This window comes from Micropterus salmoides, unplaced genomic scaffold, assembly GCF_014851395.1.
Source record: "Micropterus salmoides isolate LMB-PRFRI ecotype aquatic unplaced genomic scaffold, ASM1485139v1 Ms_hic_scaffold_2, whole genome shotgun sequence".
Taxonomy (NCBI): domain Eukaryota; kingdom Metazoa; phylum Chordata; class Actinopteri; order Centrarchiformes; family Centrarchidae; genus Micropterus; species Micropterus salmoides.
The window spans coordinates 20,905,169-20,919,007 of record NW_024041150.1 but is presented as its reverse complement, the minus strand read 5'-3'; the positions used below and the strand labels follow the sequence as shown (position 1 = coordinate 20,919,007).

The 13,839-nt window shown below is 40.1% G+C and overlaps 1 protein-coding gene across 6 annotated transcripts in view; it reads right to left on the bottom strand.

Moving 5' to 3' along the window:
* Positions 1-13,839, bottom strand: part of pcxb (pyruvate carboxylase b) — a 309,482-nt gene that overhangs the window by 14,805 nt on the left and 280,838 nt on the right. For all 6 annotated transcript variants that reach the window (XM_038731352.1, XM_038731347.1, XM_038731348.1 and 3 more), the window contains exons 22-24: positions 9,365-9,544; positions 4,895-5,069; positions 3,816-3,889 (exon numbers count right to left, since the gene is read on the bottom strand). In XM_038731352.1, coding sequence (XP_038587280.1) covers positions 3,816-3,889; positions 4,895-5,069; positions 9,365-9,544 — 429 coding nt within the window. The remainder of the gene's footprint in view (positions 1-3,815; positions 3,890-4,894; positions 5,070-9,364; positions 9,545-13,839) is intronic.

The window sequence follows — 13,839 nt, the reverse complement described above, 5'->3', positions numbered from 1 at the left end:
GGAGAGTTGCGGCATTCAGACCAAACGCAACTTTTCTCCTTGCAACACTTTCCTCGCGTGAGTACATTGGCTGCAAGTGTTCATACACAAGGTGAGAAAGTGATTTTAACGCGATAACGTGAATAAACACAACTTGCCATTACTATAGCTGTATGAACCCAAAGTAAACATTTTGCTGTGATTAAATAGCAATAAATGGATCAAACTGATGCCGAAATAACTACAACATGATACAGATTTGTTAAACATGAATTCGTGCTTTGTCAGGTCTGTCAGCAAGTCAGCAGGACAACAACTTCTAAAATGTTTGTTTTCTAAATGGAGTTTGGATCGATCAGGGCTATGCTATGCTAACTTGGTCACAGTACAATGATAGCTGGAATAAAGTTACAGACACATGTTTTCTGAACTCACCAGGTAGTTCAACCTCCTCGCTTTCTTTTCTCCAAGTAATGTCCAGTTTTTAAATAAATATGAAGTCGTAGTCCGACAGAGCTAACGACGCTAACCTGGAACCGGATGTGCATGGAAGCTAGCTGCTGAGAGGCTCCAGTGAAGGTAAATCAATGTTGAAATCCCAAAAACTAAAGTAAAAAGCTAATTTAATAAAAGCAGTTAAGTCCGAGCTCCTCCTGCGAGTAAACGGCGTAGTTGTCAGAGCAGAATCTGACCGACTACGTTGGTTTATTTGTCCAAAGGTTGCAGCGCTGCTCCCTGCTCCTCTCCCCAAAGTTTAGAAGCTCTCAGCCGGCCAACAGATTGTCAATCCACTGCTCTGCCTGGCCCTCTCCACACATCGCTCTGAAGCAGTCGTTGACGTACGGACAATCTCAACACTGGCTGTCGCATGATGCGTTGCCGGCCCCGCCCCCTTCGCGCCGCCCGACAGTAAATCGCGGCTCTACACGTCGTTGCATTGACTTTGTATGTAAACTCACTGCCTCAAACGCTCACTTCGCTTTTGGTCTATAAGCACCATTATGAGAGTAGCCTCCATCAGATCCAATTATTACCGTGTTGTGTTCAGCTAAATTAACCTATTTAATAGGGGACAATTCACAGTCAAGCGGGAACCTCAGGGTCTGAAAAGTGAAGCCAATGCAGAAGTGCCTTAAACCAGTGGTTGCAAAAAGAAGTCCGGTTAAATTAGAAATAATAGCAAAATGACCCTAAAATGGTCATTTTGTGAATTATGCAGGGTTTGCTTAAGGGCAGGACAACCTTGTGATTGATAAGGTGCTAGCATGGCGACCTGTCAGGTTTAGAGGCGACGCATATCTACTACTCTGTATAAATTTTACCAGCGCCGTTGAAAAAGCTTATTAGGAGCTGGCAGTTCATTCTTTCCGGCAAGTACATTTTGTTTTAAGCCTGTTTTTTACTAGCCAAAATAAGCATCCTGGTTAAAATCGGTTACGTGAATTATAGATGCACCTTGCTAACCAAGCTAGCTAGTGCCACCATCTCGTCCATATATTGTTACGCAAAAAAAATTAATATGGGGACGGCCAAAATATAAGTTTACTCGGAAAGCTTAAGGAGGTTTGCGCTACTGGCCTTGAAATGCATTGTTTTGCTAGAGTGACATTTCCCGATTCTTTACAACAGATATGGCAAATGCAAAGTTAGCATGACAATTTTTCTTTTTAAGCCAACTTCATTTAATCACCTCAGCTAACACCAAAGGCAATGAACCAACCCAGGAACATCAAATAATCAAGGTGAATAAAGTCCAATTTAGTAAAAATATAGAATGTCATTACTTAACAAAATGTATCTATAGCATACTAAGGATCACTCACATCACCATTTCATGTTTCAACCTCAGGCCTCATCTCCTTATATTACTGTCGCCCCCACATCCTGCAGCACAGAGGCAGTTCTCCCCATGCACACTACCACCTGTTTCTCAAAAACATACAGAACAAACAATGTCACAGCCGTCCTCTCTGACCTGTCTCACCTCCTATTTGACTGATTGATACAGCTGCTGTCTGATCACAGGTACACTGTCCTACTGTGTAATAAAAATGGGTTTTCCGTACGGCATCGCCACTCTAAAAGCACGTTAGACTCATAACTGCACTGCTTATCTCAAAACAAAACTGTATACAACACATCTTGCTATGCCTGCGTTCCCTCTGTCAACATACATTTGTGTGTTGTAGTGTCTGAGTTTCATGCTCTGGGTCAAATAAAGTTCAAATCTAAATGTTTACTATTTATATTCTTCAACACTGTGTCCTTTTTACACAATCTAGTTTTAAGAAGCCACATGATTCTCCAAGTCTGCGTGTCATTACCCAATGTATAAGTCTGAAATAGGTAGATTTTGCTACAGCCTTTTAAAGTTTTGAATGTCATAAAAAGAAACTTTTCGTTACGTGATGGCAGATTGAGTGACAGGCTCTTCCAACATCTCCTTCAAAGCAACATTTCTCTTTGATCTGGCTTTGGATTCTGGCATCTGTCGCAAAGGTTAGCGTCAGTAGTTTCAACACTCTTTGGAATTCACTCTTCAATCAATCTGGTCTTGAACAATCGCTTTAGTTTTGCTCAAAGTGGTTTTGGGATAAAAACAAACCTGCTGTCTCCTGTTCTGAGAGAAACCTTCAATCAGCACGGCAGACATCTTGAAATCTTTCTGCTGACTGGTTATTCATGTATGTTAAAACCAATTTCTAGCCTGCCGATTCTGCTAATGTATGTTTGGAGTTCACAGGAAACGGTTTTCTTCTAAGACGTCACAATTCCCCAGGAACGTTTCAGTTTCAGATTTTGAGGCTTTGCAGTCATAAGTGACAGCCAATTACTGCATCCTCTCACAGAGAGATTGTTACATTCCTGTGCCCCACTAATTTGTTTGCATGCAAAGCAATTCAACTCATTTGTTTTATCCCTTCGTTGGACTGCATGTTCAGCTGCCTCCCTGTTGGAGCATAAAACAAACGGTACAAGCTTTAGAAATCTGTAACGGTTATATTTTGATTCTGAGAAATAGGCCCTCGGTGCATTTCACTCTACCGCTCTCAAACATCATACAACAAAATTAATCTGTTATTTCTGTGAGGGAAGGCCAGTCTGATGGCCAGAGGGATCAGAAATGCCGTTTATTGTTCCCATGATAAAGAGTTAATCTGTCCACCCTACTGGGCGATCAGCACTTCGCTGTGACTGCACCAAACTGCATGACACCTCAGCCATCTGCAGTGGCGGACAAATCATTTCCTGCTGATAATGTCTGTCCTTTATGGACCTGTTATTACATCAGAATTAATTGGGGAGTGGCATGTGTTTTTAAATATATGATTATTAATGTTAAATGTATCATCACAGCGTTAGTGAGAATTACTGAATGATAAACCTGGTATCACACCAGTTCTCTGAACTGATACTCTATCAGAGTATCTTTGTACATTTTTGGCTTGTTTTATTACAAATGTGACATGAAAGTGCAAGGATTCTGCAATAAACCTTTTGAACTCAGTCAGTCTTTGTCAAGCAAAAAGAAAACAATGGCTAATGTTAGGATGGCATCAGTGCATTTCCAGAAAACAGGACGATCAGAAAGATCAAGATATGTGCTGCAAAGTTCAAGATATCTGGGCTATTAGTCTTCAATATACTAGGCCAACCACTAAAACACTTGACCCCGCACTTCCCATAATGCAACAGCTTTTGATTAGACCCTTCCTGTCTAGTAGCCGCATACCTGTTTAAGTCTAGGGCATGTGGTTTCTGTTAAAAACGATTTCCCCTTTAAAGGATTACCTAAATATGATCCTCTAAATGGTCTGTAGTATGAAGTTGTGTACCTCAAACTCCTCTGCGATTTTGGGTCCATCCAGGAACAACCTGGTGCTGAGACAGTCCACCGGACCGAAGTTAGCTGGAGAAAGAGGAACAGAGGTGACTGTTTCAATATCCACTGCATGGTTTTGTAATTATGGTGTTAATCTTTGATGATGACAATCAAAATCTACAATGTATGTGTTAATGATTTCTTTGGCTCTGTTGTCTGTACTGTATATGGAAGTGCATGCAAGTATCCCACAGCTTAACACAACTAATTTAAGACCTGGAGAAATCAGGGGATGCCAGTGTAAAAAGGGACTAGTTTAATCAATGTTTGATATCAGACCTGGAATTGGAGAAAACTGAGGATTAAGATTGGGTTCATGGGTGTGTTCAGTCTTAAGCTGGTGTAGAGAAGGAACAACTGTACACTAAAGCTCCTCACAAAAATAAATAAAAAAGCGCTAGCAGTGTAATGCGAACATTTCCTCACTCCACTGTAGCTGCTTTTAACAACTTAAAAGTCAAGTCTGGAAACTGGACTCTTCTACTGTAAAAGGCATCCTATTAAACATCTCTGCTGCTACATGTTGCTGCTGCCTTCATGTACTTCAAACATATACCTGCTAAAAATGCCTTTTCTAGTTATACTGTTGTCTTTCACTACAAACAGTCCTTGCTGCTCTGGTTTCCTAATCGTGCGTTACCGTCTGTTCAACATCTGAATGACAAGTGTCCCTTGGGGGTTCAACTACACCCTTCCCCTGAATCTGAAACATGTGACTGTTTTCCAATATGTAAGACTCCCAAACTGCCAAATGAAACAATTAAAAACATTTTTATCCAATGGTTTAACTTTATAATGAGTGTTCCTGACTTTCAGTTGGCTGCCAATTTCAAGCCCCAGTAATAATAAAAATGAGAGTGAGAGAGCGTCCAGACCAAATGCCATAAACCCAGACTTGTTCAACAGATCCAATTTGATGCAAATGCACATTTCAATAATTAAAAACTGAAATAAAACAATTTGTTGATTCCTATTCATAATCCGTTGTAAGTATCCAAATACAAAGATCAATTATGATGTCTGCCAACTTACCAGTAAATTCCTTGAACTCCTGGAACACCTTGGGGTACATGGCTGCTGACATCACATCTTCAGGGGTGATTTCATCACTGTGAGCAGCTCGGAGCCCCTCCTCCAGGGCCTTGAAGTCCAAAGCTGGTAAAGAGGCGCCAGGACGACCCTCAATACGGACAAGGGACTTAAGCACCTGGGATAAGAGGGTAACAAGAGAAAAGGAGGATGTGAAGAAGGTAGAGGGGAAACAACAGAAGATAAAAGGAGGTGAAGGTGCACAACAGAAGCAACAAAGGAGAAACAAAAGAGAATACTTGAAGTTTTTATTCAAAGTCATGCATACATAAGCTTTCTGAATGTTTTCCCACTCATAATATCCCCACGGGGCTCTGAAGCATGTGGGATGTATAAAGTGCTAGCAAAACCTTTACATTGTACTTCACAAATATACGTCTGGATAAAAGCTACACCCTGACAAAACACTAAAGTGACAGAGACTTTGGGTGAGAGGAGGAGGAAGATAGAGATGCATGGGGAGCTGTTTTGAGGTAGAAAGCGAGGGAGAGAGAATATAAAACTTGCGCAAGTAATTTTTTATTTGCATAAAAGTGGCACCACTGTTGTGTTAATATCTGCAGTGATATGCACTTTTAGATTCCCTCCATCTCTCAATTCATATTTTTCTCTTTTAAGTCAAGTACCATCAGCCTATCACAGATGACTGCAGTGTTGCTGCTTATGTGATATGTCATCCTTGTTTCTTCCGAGAAATAGTAGAGGAAAGAGACAGACAAGAAAGAGGATAACTGTGTAAAGTGGAGCTGCTATAAGACTAATGATATGACATTTTATCTGCCCACACAGTAGCTGATATCAGACCACTTGTAGAGCCAATCGATCCGAGGCTACTAATAATGTCTGGTGGAGAGATTATCTCAAGACACAGGCATTTTACCTAAAGGCTGACGTTTTGTTTTTCTTTTCACAGATTTCTTCAGCTCCTGATGACACAGTCTACACGGGCTCAGAGGAAGGGAGGGACAGTTGCAATAATCTCCATAAAATTAGCCTATTAAGTCTGCTTCAGTGCTTCAGCAAATGTTTCTTTGAAATATATATAAAAAGCTAATAGCAAAGCTTTTTGGGCTACCTACCTCTATGCTTATCTTAGTTTCATTCAGGTTAAAAAGATCATTGCTTAAGCTAACATGCCAACTACTGTATTGGTAATATTCAGGCATGTTTTCACTCATTTATACTTAAGCATCAAATAGCACATTCAACTGACCATATTTCTCCTGTGAGCATACCTGCTGTGCATATATCCACGTTATGTTTGCAAATGTATGCACACACTTGGTATTCTAGTCAGTGTGCGTTTCATATCTTCACTAGTCTTTGCGTCTGTGTAACATATCGGCACGGTTATGAGTGCATGTGTGTGTGCCTTGTGGAAATCTCCAGACAAAGGCCCCAGTGCAATGCTATTAGTCACAGAGCTAACGTTATAAAGATAGCTGACTCATTTGTGTGTATGAGAGAGAGAGAGAGAGACACTTCAAAGATGGCAGGCTTGTTGGAGTCTCTGCTCATTAACATGGCGTCCTCTGAGGATGTCTTACACCTAAACTGCTTGATTGTTTAAGTGTGAGACATGGACAGATATTGACTGTGTGTGTGTGTGTGTGTGTGTGTGTGTGTGTGTGTGTGTGTGTGTGTGTGTGTGTGTGTGTGTGTGTGTGTGTGTGTGTGTGAGAGAGAGAGAGAGAGAGAGAGAGAGAGTGTGAGTGAGTGAGTGAGAGCAGGAGTGAGTTTCTGCATTAACAAATGAATGAAAGACAAACTCTTCCTTCAAGGTTATTTGCGCTTTCTCATTTATCTTTAAATCACTCAACACACTCCCACTCTGTTTTTCATTGTCATTCATTTTTTCCTCTTTCCTTCTTTTCGAGTGCGGTACTCTGAGGGATGTGCTGTATTTTTTAACGACCATCTTATTTCTTGAATTCACTTTCTTCCTAATGGCCCCCTTATTCTCTCCTTGTCCATCCTCCCACCATCTGCTTCTTTCTCTCCTTTGCTTTACTGTCTTTCTTGTTTTCCTCTCCCTTGTCCATTCTCTCTGTCCACCCACGCTGCAAATGAACTGTGCGTGACAGAACATAGATGACAAAATGCCTCAATTACCAATTTGTGTCTTGAAAAGTTTTCCCCATGCATGCAAAACAGCTTGTGAAATGAATGCATGTGAGAGTGTATGATATAATGCTGGAATGGCTGCTTGCTAACTAATTAATGTCATCAAAGCTCCATTAAAGAAACATGACTTCTTCCATGCTGCTAGCATACAAAATAACCTTTAGCTGCAGCACACAGGGATGCAGATATCTCAATCCTGCTTGCAGCAATGTAACCCATTACATTGTCTATGCTTGCATACAAGAAAATGTACAGCTGCTAACTAATAAGCTAATGACACTAGAACTTGCAGCAAACTTTATTTTAGGAAATAATTAAAGTAATGTTCTACTTTCCTCCCTTTAAAACAACTTTTACTTCATTTAACTTATATAACTTTGACACCAATTATTTTTATTTTATATTTTGAAAGTACTTGTTAGTCACACACTGGATATCTTTATCAGATTTATCTCAGACTTGCAGCTTGCAAGTCTGAGATAAATCAGGTAAAAACAGGCGCACACACACACACACACAGACATACACACACACTAAGCATGCAAATGAAAACATTGTTTAAAAAAAAAAAAAAGAAAACTTATTTGTACCAAAGCTGAACACATGAATTTAACAGATTCAGAGGGATGGAGAAAACAAGTTCTTCAGTGAGCTGTGTGTGGAAAAGCCTCCCGGTGTTTGTGAATTAAATATCAAGGGTGGATTGTCTCTCTCTACGTAGAGTCGTTATCTGCAGGGGGAGATTTAGAGGAATACTCTCGACTGTTCTGGCTGAGATGAGAAGTTGGCAGCAGTTCTACAAGTGCTGTTGAAGCTGTACTTAGAACACTATAATTCAGACTACACTGATGAAAGCTGACTGGATCGTAAGAAAATGCAACAACAAATATTCTCCTCTACAATATACAAAAGGTAGTAGAGGGGAAAAGTTCAGTGGCCAACAATGTGACCTTTTGCATGTATGTATGCTAGAGAAGCATGGTGGCTTCGCTCAGCATAAAGTTTTCCAGCGCAGACTGAAAATAAAATAAAGGAAAGAGGAAACCTTAAGACTTGAATGAATACAGAAGCTGTCCACCATCTTATTTGTTTCATAGGAGTGACACATTTTGAGAAACATGACAGGATGAGAGACACTAATAGAGAGGTAGCGGACACAGGGTTGCATTGTATGCGTCAACGGGAGGACTTGCCTGGGAATCAAATATTTGATCATATAATCTCCCAACTGTACACCAGTGTAAGGAGACAGGGAGAAAAGACAACTTGATGATAAGGGTGACAGGATATAAGGAGTTAGTTTCACTGAGAGGAGAAACAAAGAGGAGGAAAGATAACAGAGAAACAGTAACTGGAGAGACAAGACAAACTAACAATCAAGTGATGAAATGAGCAAAAAGCTGAAACTAAAGATGACCTTGACAGTGCAGGAAAATCATTTACTAATAAGTTAAATTCAATGCCATTAATCAATAAAGGGGCAGATAATTATATTTATATTTTATCTCCTAGCTTCTGCGCAAGTATTTCAAGGTCTGCAAATACGTGTACAAATGTTCAGTAGCTGCATGAGTGGATACGCACACACAGACTGTTCAATTCTCAGCCACACATGGGGATATAATGAGTTTCCTGTGGAAAAGTACAGACAGGGTCTCACACCAAATATTTCACATTTTAGGAGTCAGCTCATTGATAATACATTATGAAACACCTGTGGATACTAGTGGGGGGGCATCCACTCATTTCACTTCCTTAAACACACAAAAAGCAGGAGAAAGTGACAAAAAAAACTGACAAAAACAGAAGTGTTTTCATGCAACTCTCCCAAGGAGACCTAGAGCTGTTGAGCCCTCTCCTTTGCTGTTTGAAGTCATGAAGACAGGAGACAAGAGAAGTAGACAGAGGTAAAGACACAGAAAGGAGATGAGAGGACAGAGCAATATCACGGTTTTCTTCCCTGTGTGAAATTGTCAGATGTAACCAAGCATGTGACAAAATGTGTGTGTGCGTATGCACTTGCAAGTGTGCCGTTTAAATGGGCTCTCCCGCATGTTTGTGGTAGGTGGTTACATTTAAAGTACAAGTGAAGGAAGAAGTGAAGACGACAAAGTAAAAAAGAAAAAAAAAAGTTATGTTTTGTAAGATGGTTTTGTTTGACAGTTGTGTGTGACTAGATTTATTCATATTCAAGAAACCCTGAAGGGAAATTATCCAAAGTCAGTTATCAGATGGGGGAAATTAATATACAGGGTTATTTTAAAAGTTATGTGGGATTATCTACTGTACCTTAGATCTGAACGGCTCTGGGAATCCTCCATGTGGTATCCCAATGTATCCCTGCAAGAACTCTACCACAGACAGGGGGAAGGACAACTCATCGGCCCTTTCCTCCACCTCTGCCCTGGTCAGGTTGTTCTGCACCATGAACTGGGCCAAGTCACCCACGATCTTAGAGGAGGGAGTCACCTGAGACAGAGAAAGAGAAATTTATGCGTTACTGTTCATGTTAAATCCCTTCTTTTGTTTAGGAAAAGAAAAGTGGAGGATAAGGAGAATATCAGCTCAGTTTAGCCCTTAGTGAGGTTTTTCAATTTCACCACAGACTGAGCACAAGATATTAAGAGTACAGCTTCTGCACACAGATGATATCTCAGTTTGCTTAGGACAAGGAGAGGTGCTATTATTTCTCTCTGGTACATGACCACTGGCCTTTTAATCGGACAAACATCAGGAAAAACTCACACACAGAATCTATTCAGGATAATATTACAGTTTTCCATGGTGTAATCTTGGTTTTAAGTTTTACAGAGTTTATGAAGTTGCAGCGGCTGCACCATTCGCTGTAAAGTCCTGTTCGCTGTGTGGCTTCCACAATGATTTTCACCAAAAGACAAAATGGTGACAGAGTCTTTGTTTTTATAAAGACACTGTCTGTGAAGATTAAATAGTGAGTGACCCAGAGAGAAGAGCCGAATGAGAAATAAAACAATGTTTTCATCTATACAGTCTCTTTAATCATTTGATTTAGCCAACTACACAAGACAAACCTGAGAATGAAGAGGGAAGAAAAAAAGAGTGAGGAAACATTCATTAAAATCACATGTATTCATTCTTTCATTATTTATAATGGCATATGATTATGGTAATAGCGACCCCTGTTAGCATAATGGTGATAAGTGGAGTCTTGACTGGGAACAGGACACTGTATGCATTGCTTTGCTATCGTAATAAACGGAGACACAGATTTAAGGCTTCCTGTTAACTTCTATTTGGTATTTGGACCATTAAAGAGATGGGGTCAATTACTGTAATCTGACCCAACAATAAAAAAGCTTAAAAACCACCATTTGGGTAACTTTTTGTCTCTCACACAGACATTCCTGTTTGTACTCAATTCTGCAGCTTTTATTATAAAATGAGAGAGAAGCTCAAAGGGGGAATAGGAACCAAACTCAAAATATAAACTACTAGTAGTTTTGGAGGCACCAGCAGAGAGCCAGTGTGACATTTTTGAGCCCAACCCACAGTTTGAATTTGTATTGACAGCTGAAGGACTAGAGAGAACAAGGAGTGGGCCCACACTCTTCAAGATGCCTTTTTTCATGTCAAATAGTGCTATCAGACGGTGGAAGAGAAAAAAAATAAGACTAGATCAAATTGACATTCCCTAAAGAATTCTAACACACAGAGCTTGACACCTATTTCTAAGAGATGTGATGCCAAATTATCCAGAGAGCGACATGAAGCGCTCACACACGGCTCGGGGACTACCACAACTCCCCTGGGGTTTTAGCGCTTGTGAGGCTAGCTGAGCTCACTTTATTCTCTGAACAAGCACAGTCCAACTTGTGTGTGTAAGCACCTTTGGTCTCTAGACCATCTTCAGTGTTAATGGGACAGAATGCTCCGCTTTAAGATAAACTGTTAAAATGATAAAGCATTTTTCTATATATAGTTTATATTACTGTTTTTGTGTATTAACAGTGGAGCATGCTGCACCTGCTCTGACCCTGAGAGTTCTGCTGCAAATTAGTATTGTACATACAGGTGCTGGTCATATAATTAGAATATCATCAAAAAGTTGATTTATTTCAGTTATTCCATTCAAAAAGTGAAACTTGTATAATATATACATTCATTCCACACAGACCAGCACCTGTAAATAAAAAAAAAAAAAAGTTTTGATCCTATGAAATACTACAGGGCTACTTCCTGTTGGCATCAGCGTCTACTGCACATGATCGCGCAGCATAACCCTGGTTTAATGACGTAAAGCAACGGCAGAAACACCGTAGTTCTGGTAGCTGCATGGCTGCACAAACAAAAGTCTTCTGGCTCAGCGTGTTCGTCTGACTCGGATCAGCCCACGTACAAGGATCACCTGCCAAACACCAACGTAGCATCACTGATGGCCTAATAGTTTTTTTTTTAGATTCGCAGAGAGTTTAAAATTGAATCAAAACTGTTACATCTCATGTGCAACAGGGTGACGCAGGGTTTTGACGTCATTTGTGGGCCTGGATGGAACCCTCCACGCAAACTTTGGTCAGCTTCACTGTTCGATCTCTGGCTTACCTCATTGACTATTATTGGTCAAGCTCTTGTTCACTCACTTGTTCCTATCCATGATGCAACTCAATATTGTCTTGTTAGACACTCCCTGCCTGGCAAATACCCACGTCTTTCCGAACTCCACGGTCCAATTTTCTAACACAGGCCTTCTATCATAAATCTGTAGTCAGTTAATTTTACTTTCTACCACCAGAATATTCCACTCAGTATCAATACTGATTTCCAGGGAGTCCATGCTACATGTTTGTACTGTAATGTTCAACTCTATTGAAGTAAGCTTTTATTCAAGTTTGAAGAACAAAAGCTGTAAAATGATCTTGTTTAAAACAAAATTTGGGCCCTAAATCACGTTACATCTCGTTTATTGAGCAGCCAAGGATCTTACGGTGCACAGTGAAGAACCGGTACTATTCTTCTGGCTATTGAAGTTGGCAGATTCAAAGACATTATGTGATTTTGAAGAGTGGAAAGTGGAGATTTTCTTTAGAGAGATTTGAGTACATTGTACAACTCATTTCACATGACATGCCATGCAATAAGAGTTGTGGAGAACTCCATGACTACTAATTTAACTGTGACATGTGAAATTGATATTTCCCCTGATTTTGATGATTTTAAACCTTTCATGAGAAACATAATCACACATGAGGAGATATCAGTCAGAGTTGTCAAGTAGGGAGGGGGCCCAAGTCCCAATGTGCAACTCCATTTGAATGTTCAAGTCAAACATCAGGGCCTTATATTCTAGTTGTTAAGGCACTAGTTATTTAAAAACTGTGTCACTGCAATTAATCTCCCACTGACAAGCTACATCTTTTAAAAACAGCCCAGGATGCCTCTTACAAGTCTGCAACCACTTGGATAATTTTCAACAGAGCCTTGCAAGCAAATCAGTGCTTTCCCAGCGAGACAAGAAAGAAGACACTTCCCTTCAGTACTTCCCCGCCGCAACACCTAAAGCTCAGTTTGATTGGGTTTGTAATAATGATACATTGCTTTAACAGAGTGACTGTTTACAGAAAAGCTTGAAAGATTTGAATAGGCTGTTGAAATCCCTGGTGAGGCCATTAATGTGTTGTGGCTGTGGAACAAAAGTGCACTGCTGAGTTACTAGATATCTAAAATACAAGAAAGCGGCATGACTGTGCATTCCTCGTCTACCTTCAGCGAGTCTCCCTTTCTCCATTGTTTCCTCTGTCTCCAGTCCATTTTTCACAATTTTTCACTGCAGAGTTAAGAATTGTTACTCTTCTCTTTATTACCTGCCTTCATTAATCATCCCTCTCTAACTCACTTAACTACAATCTTCTGTCACACTGAAAGCCAAGATGTTGAGTCTTTACTCTTTCCTCATGAATCACCATTCAGCCCATCCCTCTTTTCCTCCATCCCCATGCCAAGTATTTAGTTTTTTCCCTTGATCCGCAGGAACATCAAGAGCGTTACTCTCATTATCAATCTCTGTTGATGAATCACCCACCTCCAACTCTCCATGGGTGCATCACAGACAGGAAAAGGAAATCGCATTTCTAACAGTGTGTGGAGCTATATATGATGTGAGCTTTTCTATACTTTTAGATGAGGAGCGAGGTAAATCCCATCATGGTGGTGCATGGTTTGAAAAATCTGATGTCCTCCGTTCCTGTGTGAAGCGGAGCTACCCTCAAACTGCTGATCCCCCTCAGTTGAACTCATATCAGCAGTTCACACCTCTGTCTTTTATATACAGAACACACTGTAAATGATGTAATTACATTTTGAAGGGGAAGTTTAGCTTTTGAAATGTTCCATACAGCTGCCTTTTCTCTCTACAACTGTAAAGCTTGTAATCTTTGGAGCTGCACACACAAAAAAACAAACAACTTAATTTGCTGTGTTTCATCAATTGGACTGATGCAAGTAATCTGAACAAAACCCAATCCACTAGAAAACGCGAAGTGTTATTCTATGTCAAGGTAGCAAATGTAACCCACATTTTAGAACTTTTTGCAGACAAATAGTCCACAGCTACTCTAGCAGCTTTGCTTTTACTCAATTAAATACTGTAAAGAAAACCAAAGCTAAGGTCCAGAATTAGTTTTTGATCTTTAGCAGTCATGATGAAGTGAACGTAATAACTGGCCAGAGGTCTTCTGCAATCTGTATCACAAGGGATTTGTGAAAATGAGAAAAAAATTAAACTCACTGAA